This window comes from Pagrus major, chromosome 23 (assembly GCF_040436345.1).
Source record: "Pagrus major chromosome 23, Pma_NU_1.0".
In the NCBI taxonomy this organism is placed as follows: domain Eukaryota; kingdom Metazoa; phylum Chordata; class Actinopteri; order Spariformes; family Sparidae; genus Pagrus; species Pagrus major.
In genome coordinates, this window is record NC_133237.1 from 10,821,727 (window position 1) to 10,838,866 (window position 17,140).

Below are 17,140 nucleotides of genomic sequence, written 5' to 3' on the forward strand. Positions count from 1 at the left end.
TCGAGCCTTTAAAACACCTCCCCCGTCCCCTCCCTTCTCCCTCTGTTACAGGGAATAAATGGAGGGCTTATTATTGCAGACACGTTGGCTCTCCTCTGACAGACAGAACACACCTCCTCCCCTCCTTGTAAGGCTTGGGGGGTTTGGGGGTGGGGGTGCCTGGGCCAATCACTGAAGGGTTGTAATAAAAAAAGAAAGAAAGAAAGAAAACACAAGGCTTCTGATTCATCAAAATCAAGTTCTATCACAGTTTGAACTTTCTGTAAGTCTGGCGCTGTGGCGACAGAAGCGCGATCGGCTTCAGCGCGAGGCCGGACCAGCTCAGTGTCGAACCAGAAAACACAACTTATTACTATCTTTATCTGTCCATTACAGAGCATCAGGGCTGAGGCTACTCCTACATAAAATATACATCAGTTAATTAGTTTCACCAATACCAGAGTTCTACCATGTTTAGAGTATCAGGAGATAAAGTGAAAAAAGGTTCACCTCGACATTAAATAACATTGGTTCTGAACAAAATAGAACCAACTAGGTTTCCATTTCTCTCTATAAAACTGTATAAAGAGGAGCTCTGTCCTCATACAGTAAATAACCACCCAGTATTGCATTGGACAACAAAGAATAGGGTCATTTAATTAGTATTTTATCAGATACCAATTAACCAGAGCCCAGTGCAATTAGGTAGTCAATCTACAAATGGAAACATCTGAAAATGCAAATATCAAAATCTCTAAAACATCCAGATGATTCGTTCCCAAAAGAGTTTTTTTTTTCTTAAATCAGAACATGCAATAGTCAAAACTGTTTCCTCAAAAACAGGATTTAAATACTGAGATCCAAAGATCTGTAAATCGTAAGAACAATTATGCAGTCACGCTACCAAACTGTGTCGATTAATATGGCAATATGCGGTAGTTCGGGGTCGTCTGCACTGAGTCAAAGAAGAGCGAGACAGAAAGAGGCTGTCTTCAGACAACTTAAAACCTCCCGTTGCTGACAATCTGTGCAGGAAGAGGACATGAAACAGGACAAAGCAGTTGCACAATAACAGTGTGTTCAAGCACATACTGTATCAAAACTCTGTTTAAACCAGGGGGACGAGCAACTGTGCCATGTACAGGAGGGAGGACGACATCCAACATCAGATGTGCTTCTGTATGTCAGAACTGGAAGAAGAGTGCTATCAAAGGACGAACACGCCGACAGCAGCCATGTTCGTCAGCAGCAGCATTTTCAAATTGTGACTTCGTGCTCCGAGAGCTTCTCGTTCTGTCTCTGCAAGATGCAAACCTTTAATTTATTCACCTGGACTCACAGCAGCAGCACTGACCTGCTGAATGTGGCACCATCCAAGATATCTGTGGCAAAAAGAAGCTAGCAGATAAAAGTTTCTTTCTTTTCTTATGGTCTACCTCACAATTTTCCCCCTACATGCATACTGCTTGGGAGACGTAAAGCTAATGAGAGTGCTGAAGGAGAATGATAATCTGGACCTCTTGCTTTTCATCACTGACCTCATGTTTAAAAGGGTTTCTGCAGGTATCGGCAGCTTTTACTGCGAGGCTGAGCATCACGTAAGGCTGATTTTTTAATCAGACAAATGAACATAAACATTTTAAAGCCCCCCTCCAGTCAGAAATGTGTTTTATTTGTTCCTACATTTGAATGTTTGAGCTTCACTGTGTAGAATGATCTATGAGCAGAGTTTGACACTAGAAGGTTGTGTTCACATCTGTGTTTACTGGAAATGTACAATTTCTCTCAATCAAGGGGCGGGGCTACGAGCATTATTTGACATCACCAATAGACTGGAAGCCAATCCAATATTTGCATATTATAAATCAATATAATATAAATATATATATATATTATAAATATAATGTTAGCTAGTTCACAAACTGGCAACCACTGGAGGGGGCAGCTGATTCGTACGACAGCAGTGTTTTGACGTGAATGCAACAGAATAGGGGAGATCGAACGCCACATTTAGTGACTGAATGTTATCAATAGCACCTTTAAATTCAAGTGCGGCGGGGACCTTTAATGCCCACATTGAAAAAATTCAGGGCTTTACCTGCTACCAAACTGGTTTAATACTATTTCAGATATTCACCGACCTCCAGAAACCCTTTGTCACACAGTTAATCAATCACAAATACTCAGAAAGATATAGTTTATCATTGCACAAATATGTGTAATCCTAAGCCTTGTGTTGATTACAGTACAGCATCAAAGCACTTTGGTTTGGAGTTGTGCGTGTTACATGCTGAGCAGAACAAAAGCAAAGACGCCATCCCAGCCAGCTGCCTTTAAAAAGGGGATTCAGAAGTAGCTTACCAGCACGCTTCTTGTTGTGTAACCAGACTGTGCACAAAATAGAACAAATACACATTGTGCTGTGTCAGAATAAAGGTATGGCATGGTAAGCCACCGGAAGGAAAAAATGCTCATCATTCACACCTTAGGGAGTGGGAGGGGGCTGTGCACGATTCCATCTGTGTATAGGCTCATTTAACATAACTGAGTGTCGTCGTCTTATGTGATAAGATTAAGGAGTGATGAACGGGCTGTTGAGTCCTCAGCAGGGATGCATGTCACTCTTCTGCTCGCAGTTACAACACCAGCGGGCGGGCCTGAGCTTTAAGAGAAATCTACACTATACCTAACACTGCTTCCAGCCACACCCATGCCACCGCGGCCACGCGCAGGGAGGGGGGGGGGGGCAAGTACCTACAGTAGCATGAACACTAGAGATAGAAATACTCTCAATCGTCATATAAAATGGGTTTATATCATATATAGTAGCTCTACAGTATGTACGAACACAAGAATGTGGTTGTTGTATGTAGTGTGGATGTTACTATATTCTTCACAAGTATATATTATTATTATTGCACTCTGGCTACACATATTTAGTAAGTTAGTTAGTTTGGTTGTCTTTAGATGTACAGAACACAAAGTGGTGTCAGAGCTGATCCAGCTTGAAAACAGCTGTAGAAGTGGGGGCTCAGTGATGGCAGGTCATGATGCTGGATTTTGCTCATTTTGTATTTAGAGATATTAAGCTGCTTGCAAGTTCTTTTTTTGGACAATTAAATAAATTGAGGTACAGTAGTTTTTTTCCCGTGTTGCGTGTACTGTGAAGGTAAAACCTGCATAGCAGTAGATCTGTATTTTTAAAGAGACAGCGCACAGGTTTGACAAAGTCATCAACAGTATCCTCCGCAGGGACGTCAGCGTGGGGGAAAACGTCTCCGAATGAATTTGGCTTGCATCACTGAGCCCGCTTCTTAAGACTGTTACATAGACATCAAATACATAGAAATCTGAGACAAAGCTACAGAAACACATCACACCCCTGTTCTCGTCTCTCTCTCTTTTTCAAAATAGAAAAATAAAATCCCGCTCCTCAACCTCGGCTAGCCTGTTGCGAGGAGGGCTGATCTCCTTCGCCGATCTCCCTCCGTTTTTTAAAAGAAACGTACATTCACAAGAGGACAACAGAGGAAAAAAAACAAGCAACTTGAAATTCAAATTTGTGTGCAAAAAACATGTTAGATCTCTATAAAAATATGTGCATATGGATAGAGCTATTTTTAATCTCACCAAATACAGTATTTTCCTTTATTTACACTGCACAGATACACAGATAAACATACACTACAGCTCTGCCCTGCTCCCCCTCTCTGTCGTTGCAGGCGTAAGAATAACATGGCCAACTTCCATGACAACAGATTTGACAGTACTCGCACGTAGGAAAACGCAGACACGCTCACTCACACACGCACACACACGCTTCTGCTCCGATCAATGTGATCGAGGAGCAGAGGAGGGGGCAAGCAGAACTTCTGTAGAAAACCTGAAGTTGCATATCCCACAATTCCCCCCACGCTCGCATTTCACAAACCGCTTCCTGTAAAAGGTCAGAGGTTATCAGCCAGACGCTGCTTCCTGATTGGCTCGCGTGGGTGGGGACAGTGTGTCAAAAAAACTTTGGCTACGGAGTTAGGTGGCTTTAGTCCTGGTGTGTTCTCAGTAGAAGTCCTGTACACACCATGTACAGTGGGTACTGTTTGACTGGTACAGCCTCAGTGGATCTGCTGTCCTTCAAGCTGGGTTTAGGAAAATGGACCCATTGTCTGTTACTCTCGGACCGGACTGTACCAGCGTCTCTCTGGAAAGAATAACGTCTCCTCAGTATTCATCTTAACAAAACCAAAAAAAAATATCCCTCTCCCAGTAAACTTCTTCTTTTTTTCTCCCCAGCACCAATCTCTGCCAAGCTCGGCCCTCTGCTCCAGTTTCAGAGATTTTTGACCACTCGATTCACTTCCTGAAGGCAAAGCTCCATTTTCATTGGGCAGTCCTCCGATTCTTTGCACTGAATCCCGCACCGCTTCCCAGTCTGTTGTCGAAAGGGGAAGAGCAGGTGGCCGTGTCAGCGTCTGATAGGCCGCTCATGTATCTGGACTGTGGTTGGTCGAAGGTGAACTGGGGGAGGGGCATGTAGTCGCCTGTGAGTGGGGAGCGCCTCGCAGCGGGGGAGAGGGAGTGTGTCTGTGAGAAAGGCATTGCGTGTGGGAGAAGAGGTGCGTGAGGCTGGATGAAGATGTTCGGGCTGATCGGGATGCGTGGGTGCGTGGGTGTGGATGCAGACGGAGGAGTGTACGCCGGAGTGTGTGTCGGAGTGGATGCCCGCGAAGGCGTCAGCGTGTGTGTCGGTGAGTGTGCTTGCAGCGGTACGTGGATGGGTGTGAGCGGCGTGTGCATCGGGGAGTGCATCTGTGCGCGCATCTGTGAATCTGCCGCGACATCTTGCGCGTTTGACTGCGTGTGCGGGGTAAAGTCATAGGACGGCGTCCTACGTCTCAGCATCATGCTGCAGTCAGCCAGTTTAGGAGGTGAAGCAATGTGAGGGTGTTCCCTCTCTGAGGGCGGGTGGATGGATATACAAGGAGGACTCATCTTCTTCTTCCTGTGGCCGCCCCCGACTGACTGCACCCTCAAAGGAAATGCCTGACCGACCTTTTCCGAGCGGTGAGCATCTCGTGTGAAGCGTTGGTCGTCACCGGTGATGACAGCCTGCGGGAGGCAGACCTCGATAGAGTGGCGCCGGTGGTCGTCAGGGTAACCAGCAGACAATGATGTCGGCTTGTCCGGGAAGCCCTGGTTGTCAGCGCTCAAACCCTTCCTGAGGTCACGGTCCTTCAATCCCACCCCGAGCAGACTGAGTGCGCTCCTGGAGGAGGAAGGCGGCAGCGGGGGAGGAAGAGGTGAGGAGGTGGAGTCGTGGGTGTACGGGGAGTTGTAGGGGGAGAGGGAGTGGCTGCGGCCGGTCTTCCCTCTGCTCTCCTGCCCTCCCCCCTCCTCGTGTCTCCACCTCTGCTGGGCCGAGCTGGTGATGTGATACACCTCCTCGTCCGCGGGGTCGCAGAAGGACGCGGCGGAGGGCGGCCTCGGTCTCCGAAGGCTGGGAGGGCGCAGGGGGAGGCGGGGCGAGGGAGGGGGAGGGAGAAGAAGCGAGGGGGAGGTTGGCGGAGGAGGGAGGGGAGAGGGAGGAGGGAGTGGGAAGGCGGATGGGGAGCAAGGTGGGAGAGAGACTGCAGAGGGGGAGGAGGGAGGAGGAGGAGGCAGGGGAGATGGGGAGGAGGTGTGAGGAGGGAGGGCAGAGGGGGAGGGGGGAGGCAGATGGAGGGGGTTGGGCCTCTCCTGTTGCTCACAACTATGAGACTCCACCGAATCCAATTTAACTGCAACCTGCAACATAAAGACACAGACGTTAAAAACAAATAAATTAATTAATATTTGACATTGTGACATCTGCAGAAATATCTACTGAAGTTAGCATGCTAACCAGCTAGCCCCCCCGCGGTCTAAACATTTGCACTCCCCTGGTCCCCGAGCTCCCAGTTGGAACCGCTAGCTGCAAGGTGAACTGAGCTAAGTAGCAAAGGACAGCTACAGTTAGCAGCAGTTAGCGGTTACTCTCATATACTGCCCCCTATTGGTTTTGTGTAATTTGACAGGAGGCAAATTCTTACATACTGCACCTTTAACATTCGAACATGTAAGTGTGTAGCGAGCTGACACGGCGTCTCTCACCTGTCTGCGCAGGGCCCGTGGGGAGGGGCTGGGCGTGGGCGGGGCGATGCGGGGCAGGGTGATGGTGGGAGGTGTCCGGGGATGAATGGGGGAAACGTCCGGTACCTGCAGCAGCGCGCGACTGTCACATGGCTGGGAGTGGACCGACGTCACTGAGCCTGAGGTCACAGATGTAAAGAATCATGCACGTGATACAGACACACGTGCACGCTCTCAATGCAAACACATGCACTCTTGCAGAAAACACATGCGTATTTGAGCATAGACAATCACATACACAAACTACATGACTATTTCCTTTGGGATAGTTTACAATTATTACATTTGTAGAGTATCATTAACACTTTATTTTGATAGAATATTTGGATTCGAGCAACAAGAATTCAGTTCAGTTCAGTTCATTATCTACCGCTTTTTCCGTGAGGGTCGCGGAGATGTTGCCGCTTTATCGCCCCTTTCAGGGGATTGCGGGTTGTGGGTTACTGGGGCCAAATCCAGTTCACATAGGGCGGAGGCCAGGGTATATCCCTGGATGAGTCGCCAGCTCACCGCAGGGCCCTCTGACGGCAGAGGCTGCCACACAAGGTGCCAACTGCACGCCAGGAGCAGTTTTGGGGTTCAGTATCTTGCTCAAGGATACTTCGGCATGTATCTCAGTTCCGCCCAGGGGAGCCGGGGTTTGAACCAGCAACCTTCTGGTCACTGGTCACCTGCTCTACCCACTGAGCTACAGCCGCCCCACAACAAGAATTCAATTTAATTAATTCAATTAAAAATTTTACTTTTAATTCATTTGCAGTTGCTTCAAATTTGCTATCAAAACAAAGTGTTTTCTGAATGAGAAATCATTAGCACAAACAGGTTGCTCATCAAAACAGAAGTGTTATCACGATCAGGTAGCAGCACTGAGCTGATTGTCAGTGAGTCGTAGTTTGCAGGACACATTCTGCATTAGATCCTGGTTACGTACAGTCATACCAGGGAGCTTTAAAGTCCTGATAACACACAGAACTCTAATGCAACATGGCAATCAATGAAGTCCAAAGTAGACAACTCGAAATGCAACTGGAGATGAGGAGGAAGCAACTCCATCATAAGTTCAATCTTGGTTAAACAACTGCTCTGAGACTGTGTGTAACCAGGATCTTAGGCATTCTGCACACACAGGTCCAGTTCACCTGTGAGTTCAGATGTAATCATAGTAAACACAGGTTAAAAACATTGCAGCAAAGTCAGAGTTAAGAGTTCATTTTCAGTCTGTACTTTCAGGCCAAGCTGCAAAGCCACTTGATTGTAAATCAGCCACTTTTAATCTCAAAAAGCGGACAGTTGACAAAGCACCACAGCTGTGATGATGGCAGTTTTAATCTATATAGTTTTCTGACTTTGCAGCTTGGCAACTTGAGTATTCAGCCATTCCACAACTGAGCAGATGAGCCTGTGTGAAGGTTGCAGAGATTCACATGAACCGGCTCATCCACTACAGTCAGTACCTTGGAACAGAGCTGGGCCTGGCCACAACATGCCATTAGAGTCTGACTGCAGATAAAACAGTGCTTGTCAGTGCTTTGAGTCGTGATCTCAGCATGTTTATTCTGTGGCTAAGTTGTATTATGTTTTATTTTGCTTTGTGTTTAAAGTCGGAACTGGAGAGAAAAGCACCACAGACTTCATGCGATATGAAAGTGATGTGTGTTTCCCTTTGAAATGATAATTCAAGTTTGGGTTTTGTGTAACAGTGCAACATACATTGTTAAATCCATATATAAAACATTAAATGATTGATTGTATAAGTATTCACCCCTTTGCTATGACACATGTAAGCTGCTGCAGCCAATTGTAAAACTCCATAATAGATTCAATGTAATTCCAGAGTCTGAGCCTGAGCCTCTCTGTCACTCACAAATCTTTTTCAGATTTCTGTCCACACTCTGAGCAACAAGGGCACAAATATCTACTGTACAGGAGAGCGATTTTGTTAGCTTTCATCAACTATAGCTGTCATGATGCTTGACCCTGTGAATGACTCATGGAGTATGTTACAAAAATAATCATTTGCAAGCTGTGCATGGCAAACTGCTTTGAATCCTTTGTTAATGTATTTAGTATCCTAAAGACGAATTTATGGACTTGCGTTGGACCGATTGATTGGTGTGGGCCGCTGACTCGCAATGCCATTTTCATATTTGTCAATCTCTACGTTTTTAATTTGCAATTTAACAGCATGAAAATGATGATGATGTGACCAAAGAAAGCATGTTACCTCACATCTGGACAATATGTTTTGTAAGCCCAGTCATCTCTGTAGCACCACATTGATTAATTCATAATGGTACATTGTGACAGATTTTTTACTTATTAAAAACTGCAGTGCCTGTTATATGGATGATGCACTGGGCCATATTGCGATTTTGATACTATTTGCATTTAATTGTGCGGAAACATGCAAGTATCACAGAAGAATATGAGTCTATGTGAGGTTTATTAAATGGGATTAACAGCTGTGACTGTTAGAAAAATATCACTGGCTGTCTGACACGAAGAAAAGATAGAGAATAAAACATCCTGATCTGATGGTTAATACTGAAGCAGATAAGTTACCTGAATGCTGGTGCTGGGGACTGAGCTCTATCTCCTCCAAAGGGTAGGGGGCGCTGGCGGGCCGTACAGGTCTGAACATGTAGCTGTCGTTAGGCAGAGAGTGCATCCTGGATACAGACATCTTCCTTGGCGACAGCAGGTTCTGGTCGCCGTACTGCACCTCTTCCTCCTATGGGGGGAGACAGAGACCACACAGATCTCACACTGACTGTGACTACATGCAGTTATACAACACATGGTAACACATGCTGTTTTCCAATGAAGGATATACTGAAGAAAACCTACTTTTGTCCATTACACCCCTAATTACGCTAATGTCCTTCCTACCTGTCCAGGTGAATTTGGACATGGTCCAACGTAGGTCCCTCCCACTGAACTGTTGTTGGAGGTTGTGCTTAATTTGCGTTGCCTCTCCAACGCCATCTCCAAGGCGATCTCTGCATCCATCTCTGCATCCTCTTTAGCCTCCTGCAAAGGAACATGTATTGTTACTTCCTGACCACAGTTTATGGTAAATGGTGATATCCATCCAGAGAACGTGTCAATTTAAAGGGTAACTCCACCAGTTAAAGTGTTTTAATCTTGGGGATCTTGCATCTACAACTGCATTTGTGAAAAAAGTAGTAAAAAAACATTTTGTGGCTCCAGAAGCAGCTTAATGTAATCTGACAGATTGCCTCCAGTGATGTCACTGAGTGGCTAAATTGCATTGTGGGTACTGTAGGCATTTGTTTTTACATCGTCAATGCGTCCAACAGTGCTTTTAATGTACTACATTACCCACAACGCACCCTGGCCACTGAGTGACATCGCTGGAGGCAATTTATCAGATCACATGCAGCTTCTTCTGGAGCCACAAAAGGCTTCATACTACTTTTTTTCTCATATGAAATACTCAAGACCTACAAACACACTTTAATGCGTAAAATTGGTGGAGTTACCCTTTAAATCCAAAAGTGGATCTACACAATATATAAAATATATCTGTATATTTGTTCTAGCATTCTAGTTACTGTACCTTGTTGCTCTCCTCTAGATGTTTCATCAGAACAGCCACCACCACATTGACCAGCACAAACTGGGCCATGAGCACAAACGTGACAAAGTAAATTGGAGAGACCAGAGGCAGGTAGGAGAGACAGTGGTCCTCTGGCTGACAGTCCCGTAACGTGTCCTTAAAAGACACAAAGAGAAAGACTCAGAAAGAGGAACAGAACAGAGCGAAAATGAACAAGAGGCAGTGCAGAAACAGAGTGCTACACACTCGCACAGCACCAGTTAGTTCAGGTGGATAGGCTCAATTGATCATCTGTCGGTCCAACACGCCAGAGGCTGTACTACAAACGCTTTGGAAATCTAAACTGTTAAGAAACCATGGTTACAGTATATTATCTGGAGCCTCGTTAAGCTTTACAAAATTAGAAATCTGGAAGAATTTGAGGGCAAACAAGGACAGCGGGAGTTATATAGGGAAGCAGAGGATGTGTTGAAATTGCAGCTGCTGAAATACTTTAATTTATGGAGTGCAGGTTGGAATGTGTAGACGTGTAGCTTGCTACATGTGAGTGATGACAAACCAGGTCTACATAATGATGGAAACCCTGGACAGTGCCCTTCGCAGCTAACAGGGGACAGGGACGCAACTGGGAAGAGATCAGGGTGTGTGGTTCTGTGATGCATCAACAATTTGTCTGCCCAGGGCCACCTGCACAGCTCTGGGAGGGTGTTGACCCGTTGAAGGTCCAAACCTTTTCACAACAGCCCCCAGTGCTTAAGCACGTTCTGTAGGGATGGTATGTGTGTCAAATTGCTGTTTAAATCAGGGTGACCTAGTCTCCTGTCCTTAAATACGACCTGCAGCTTCCCCGCCACTTCTGAGCCAGAGGCTGAGCCAGGGGTGCAGCCTCATCCCCATCCCAGAATAGGTGGAATAAATAAATAAATGATTACATATTAAAGAAACATTCAGGCAAAGTGCATGGCTATGACTGGTGAGTTGTGACTGCACTCTACTGAACTTTTAGTGGTGTAATTTTGACTGATTGTATCAATACCCTCTTCACGGCCTGACACATTATGAAAAAATACTGTCCTCAAATGCTACAAATCTAAAGAAAATGCAACATTATGTCAGGAAAGATCTGCCAGAAATCAACAACAGTGTGATTGTGATTCATATCGTGGTGGTTGTTTAACACTAATAGCTGAAAAAGGAAACATTATTCTCAATATTGCCTTCATTGGCCTATTAACATATATATTTTGAGCCAGCTGAGGGTGATTACATCATTCATCACATTTTTTAATAAAGGAAAAGTCAAGATGTGAAAGTGTTGACATTGCTCGGCTCTAAGCCACTTTATTACTTCTTAATTGGTTTTGGAGGTCATTGCTCTCTCAGTGGTTATGAGATAATCTAGTCATCATTTATGTGAGCTTGTGTGTGTGTTAAACCCTGTGTGTGTGTGTGTGTGTGTGTGTGTGTGTGTGTGTGTGTGTGTGTGTGTGTGTGTGTGTGTGTTCATACTTTCATAATCCCATTCCAGTTGTCTCCGGTGGACACTCGAAACAGTGTGAGGAAGGCCATCCCGAAATTCTGGAAGGTCGCATGACGACTCAGACCCTCACATGGGTTTTTGTCATTGCACTCTGATCAACACACAAACACATACAGGTGTTAGTCATATTATACTTCTGATAAAGTGGCTAAAAAGGAACAAAACGACAGCAAGATGAGTTAGTATAAATTATTATATAACTGTCAGCGTCAAAGCAGTGTGCACTGTACACACACACACACACACACACACACAAACACACACACACACACAAACACTAAGCACTGTGTCTCCATGGAGCTGACAGAGGAGAAGAGATACCAGTCTTCTGGAGGACGGGGAACATCTCTATCAGTCTCAGGGTCAATTTGACAGAAAGCCCTCAGGAGCCTGTTAACAGACTCATAACAGCCACCAGGAGATGTATTCCTTTGTTTTGAAGCCCGGGTCACATTAACAGGAAGCCAGAGTGAAAGGAGACAGTCCTTTGTGTATTGTGTACCTTGTTTTTGATTCTAAGCATCAACCACCAGGAAAAATAGGTTTTTTCACAATAAGTGAGAGGCTCAGAAGAACTTGACTTTTCAGAAAATCTTTACACTGAAGACTGAAGTACACAAGTACAAGTAGCCATAATTTTTACCAAGAATAATCAACTGGGCATTAGGTTTTAAGAGATCTGTGATTTGATTTAGATTCAGATTCAAACCACTGACTGTATAAAATATGGACGGAGCTCCCGAGCCAACACGGAGGTGCCTTAAACCTGCATTCTTTCTAATGACCAGGAGGGGGCGACTGCACTGGTTGCAAAAAGAGGTCCCACTGTATGTAAGCTTATGAGAGAATGACCCTACTTCTCACTTGATTTATTACCACAGTAAACAGTTTCTTAATGAGTTCAGTTCCAGGTCTTATTCAATGCAGCATGATGTTCAAATTGTAAATTATAGTCCCAGTAAAATAGTAAATACAGGAGCCAGAGAAGTAACCAAGTACAAATACTTAGTTACTGTAGGCTCAGGTTTGGCTAGCTTTGCACAGAAACGGTATGTATAAATATCCTTCTGAGGGATACTTTTATACTTTCATACTTTGAGTACATTTCAGAGCCTGTACTGTACCTTCTTACTTTTACTTGAGTAAAGAAGTTGAATCAGTACTTCTACTTTTACCAGAGACTTTTTTTAAACAAGTATCTGTACTTCTACTTAAGTAAAGAAGGTGTGTGCTTTTGTCACCTCTGGTCAGAGCCAATCAGGATAGAGGTGTGGTGATGCACGTCCTCCCCAGCTCCACCCTCTCCTCTAAATATGGTCATTTCTGGTTTCCAGAGAACCAAACTGCCAAACTCAAGACTTTTGAAATGGCAGCCCACGAGCCAATGGGAAACGCTACAGTAAGGTTAAACTTTATTCAAACTGAAATACCTTCAATATCAGCCATGCTCAAAACACCTGCTATCCGCACAGAAGCTTAAATCCAAAGCTGTGAGTATTAACATTCAACCCTCGTTCCATCCTCTTTGATGTTTCCTTTGCTTATGACCTTCCCTTATCTGTTCTGCCTTCTGCCGACGCCGCGGTCACAGAGTTCAGACTCCCATTGTGCCAACGTACAGTGCCATCCATGTCTTAGGTCTCCCAAAGGAATTTCAGATCTTACAAAGCCTTTGTTCCTTTCTGAGGGGAGAAAGATTTCATGAGCCAATTAAGCTAGTTGTTGGTGGCCAATTATAACACACAAACCCCCCAAAAGCTCCTTCAAGTGAGGGCCTTTACTTCTTTATATCTGCTTGCTTTGTATTCTCTGTTAGCTTACACATAATCATAGTCCTCTGATTGAAAAAGTGAAGTTCATTGACTGAAATCTCTTTATGGGAAAGAGACGTGTTTCGAATGTTGTTGTTTAATGTAAAATGTAATCAGTGTGAGCTCCGAGAAACCTCTTGTACCTTAAAAACGTCTACCCTCGAGGCCCGCGAAGACTGGAACCTCCAGCTAAAAGGGTAAAAACTAATAATGTTTCCTGATCCTCGCCAAGCCGCACCGTAATATTCTCCAACAATCGTCTCTACAAGCCTGTTCCGAAGTCTGAGTCTTTTCTGCAGCTTTGTAAGTTTTAAAACAGCATGTAAATTGAGGCATCGTGAGGGAAAATAAGGCGTTCAGCACATCCAAAAGCTTTTGTCAGCAGCTCGGCGAGTGCGAAGATCGTCGCGAAACACGGAGAGGGATTTTTTTTTTAATTTACAAAACTGGAAAACAGACATCCATTCGATTTCCCGACGTGTCGAGCGGAAGCATAATAACGTTTCACAGAAAGCAACATCTTCATCACAAAGTTGTTTTCATTTAGTCCTCCCAGATGCCTTCTCTTTTTTTTTTTTGCTAATCCCCTTCCCTCACACATCGTCGCGCTCTCAGAGAAAATGAGTTGGAAGCAGCCGGCCTATTGAGGAAGCAACACGTAAATAAATGTGATCATGCAAATGTGATCTCTTCTTGTTAGAAACAGCCCTCTGATGTGAGAGAGAGGGAGAGAGAGAGAGAGAGAGAGAGAGAGAGAGAGAGGCAGACAGATGGGGAGGAGAGAGAGGAGTCGGCGAAAGGGAAATTTGCTGTAAGTCGTGACTGTGGATGTAATGAGTGGATTCAGAAACATTTTCTTTGCTGAAGCTTGTAGACTGTGCTGCCTGTGAGTGTGTGTGTGTGTGTGTGTGTGTGTGTGTGTGTGTGTGTGTGTGTGTGTGTGTGTGTGTGTGTGTGTGTATGTGTGTGTGTGTGTTAACTGGTAGTAGCGTGACTGACCCAGTTTGCCAAAGAGCTCCACTCCCAGCGCGGCGTAGATGAAGAAGAGCAGCATGAAGAGGAGACCAAGATTTCCCACCTGGAAGGGATAAACATGTTAGATCTCCCTCTGCACATAAACACTACAGTTTAAATAATACGTGTTCAAGCCTGCAGGGAGTAGTAGACATTAGGATTAACGTACTCAATCAACTTCACACTAACCTGGATTTACCAGGGATTATATACCAATATGCCAGTTACCAAAGTTAACTGTTTACTGTTTGAGATCTCCTTTAAACACCAGGCTGCCTAATACAAGCCAGATTAGGTCACATAAAGACATTGGTACATCAACATTGCTTCTCTTTAAACTGGGATTCTGCACACTGAGGGTTGTGGGGCAGGTATCTGTGTGCTGACAGGTGTACTCAAAGCCCTAATGTCCTTGTTTCACCTAGCCCGTAGCTATATTTAGCGGGCAATGAAAGCCTCCCACGGAATTTGTCATTCTGGAGGTGGAAACTATCAAGACATGTGGCTGCACAGTCACATACAGTATTTATCGTGGCTTAATTGGTTGACAACTTTGATTTTCTTTTAAAAAAACGTAAGAGAAACTCCACAAAAGTAATCCGAAATCCTAAATATCAGATTTACAGTGGATGTTTGCATATATTGAAACTGAAACGGTTCTGAATCCAATGGTACCAAGCATTTCATTAAATTTGTAGTGTTTTGAGATACAGTCATTTCTACAGAATACTATACTTAGTCCTTATTCACATCAGATATATATCACATTCTTATAAAAAACACATTAGAGGGACACAGATTCCTGTGATCCTTTGTGACTACTGACTTTAAAAGGATGTAAAGAAAAACTCACGCTGTAAAATTTTAATGGATTTGTGTTTAGCTCATCTAGCATTTAAAGTACTGTGATAAATTATAAAATTCTCAATGGGCTAGTAAGGTACAGAAAACAGGCCATGGACCCTTTTACATTTGTTTTCAAACTCAGAATTTTAAGATTTACAATATTAATGAGGTAATAATACAAGCTCAGGAATATTTATTTTTTCCATAACTGAATAAACAAGCTGTTCTCAGAGGAAAATAAAGTCCCCAGAACACTGCTTGAAGCTAGAAAGGTGGCAGGGTCCGCCACATATAAACAAAGTAAAACAGTATGACACTGTGTTGTCCTTTAAGACAGTTTCAGTACACTGGGAAACCTGCTGGTGGTCATCAAGGCGGATTTAGGCATTTAGGCAGAATCCCTTCCTACGACGATCTGCGTCACACTGTCAGAAAGTTCCCAGCGTGTTGTCTTTTATCCAGTTCCTTAAAATCTGTTCTCGTGCACTCTGTGCCCTGAAGGTTTTATGTGTACACTTGACATTTAAAAAAAAAACAGCAGAACAATGGAGTCTGTCACCGCTTGTGCATCATAGTCTGCGGTGCAGCTGCTCTTTGGCTCTGAGAACTGTGCCAGGCAGCAGGAGAGACCTGAGATACTCCCACAGCATCCGTGGACGAACTTTAAATCTAGTGTGTGCTGACTGGATAGAAACAGCACATCGAGGAGGGTAACATCAGGGAGGAAGCCGGCTGCACAGTCCGACGCTTCAAGCTGTTTTCTAAGAGGCAGCGCAGCTCAGCGATCAAGGTCCAATACATGCACAAATGCTGTATGAAGTGAGCATATCTTTGATTATTAACTGAGCTGATCTCTCTGAAGCCTCCATGTCCTCAGCTGTCCACTTTCACTGCGCCTTCACACATTTCAGCACGAGTACCAAAACTGATCAGCACCGAGAACTGTCCAATTAATTTTAATATTTTCAAATGTTCAATAAAGGTGTTTCTTTCCTACGGAAGCCCTAAAGGGCCATGCATTCATACATTTTATTTCCTCTGTTTTCCCATGATAATGAGTTAATTTCATTTGTTTTCTCGAGATCTCGAGTTATTATCTCGAAATAACAACTGCCGTTTTCCCGAGATAACAAGATAATTTTCTCGAGATCTCGAGATAACGAAACTTTGTTTTCCCGAGATAACAAGTTAATTTCATTTGTTTTCTCGAGATCTCGAGTTATTATCTCGAAATAACAACTGCCGTTTTCCCGAGATAACAGGATAATTTTCTTGAGATCTTGAGCTAACGAAACGATAGTGTAGTGTGATGACCCCTGCTGTTGAGGCAGCAGCCTCCTGATGTGACTTGGGTTTGTGGGAGGAGTTTTGGTTGGTCAGGGGCACCTGGGCCCAGTGTTCCTGAGATTATAAAACCCATGATTCATTCATTCATTCTCTCTCTCTCCTCTCCAGCAGATGTCCCACGGGGTGATGTGGCAGCCGCGGTTCTCCTAAGTTCTTTTATTCTCAGTTCATGCACTTTACAACATACATCCATTACATTTTACACACATGCACATCCTACACTACTGATAGTACTGATGTTGACATCCCATTTGATCATTATTTTTCTTTGTTGCACCTATGTTAAATAAATATACTTTGTTAAAACCTCCTTAATTTCAGTGTGTCTCCCATCTTGTCATGGCCCAAAGAGCCAGGTTGTGACAGTAGTATATTAAATCATTGCAGGAAACATCATTCAGTGTAGCAATGTCAGAGGAGCAGGAGCAAATCGATCACCACGTCACATATGTTTTCAATCAAGGCCTGACACAGGCTGAAATAGCATTATGCCTTGCTATTACAGATAATATACACATTAGTGTGCGTAATCTAAAAAGACGGTTAGCAAGGCTTCAGCTATATCGGCGGCGCAATCTAAGTGAGCCTGATGCCCTCGTTAACTACATAGCTGACCAGCTATGTAGTTAATGAGGAGATCTCGAATTAATTATATCGTTATCTCGGGAAAACAAAGTTTCGTTATCTCGAGATCTCGAGAAAATTATCTCGTTATCTCGGGAAAACGGCAGTTGTTATTTCGAGATAATAACTTGAGATCTCCAGAAAACAAATGAAATTAACTCGTTATCACGGGAAAACGGAGGAAATAAAATGTATGAATGCATGGCCCTTTAGGGCTTCCGTAGTTTCCTTTGA

General features: G+C 44.1%; 1 protein-coding gene across 1 annotated transcript in view; it reads right to left on the reverse strand.

The window, feature by feature from the left end:
• Positions 1 to 3,994: 3,994 nt before the first annotated feature.
• The window catches only part of cacna1ha (calcium channel, voltage-dependent, T type, alpha 1H subunit a), a 168,892-nt gene continuing 155,746 nt past the window's right edge, over positions 3,995 to 17,140 (reverse strand). The window contains exons 32-38 of the mRNA XM_073494100.1: positions 14,075 to 14,153; positions 11,234 to 11,355; positions 9,725 to 9,880; positions 9,034 to 9,174; positions 8,707 to 8,875; positions 6,106 to 6,263; positions 3,995 to 5,760 (exon numbers count right to left, since the gene is read on the reverse strand). Of these exons, the coding sequence (XP_073350201.1) occupies positions 4,357 to 5,760; positions 6,106 to 6,263; positions 8,707 to 8,875; positions 9,034 to 9,174; positions 9,725 to 9,880; positions 11,234 to 11,355; positions 14,075 to 14,153 (2,229 nt within the window). The 3' untranslated portion in view covers positions 3,995 to 4,356. The remainder of the gene's footprint in view (positions 5,761 to 6,105; positions 6,264 to 8,706; positions 8,876 to 9,033; positions 9,175 to 9,724; positions 9,881 to 11,233; positions 11,356 to 14,074; positions 14,154 to 17,140) is intronic.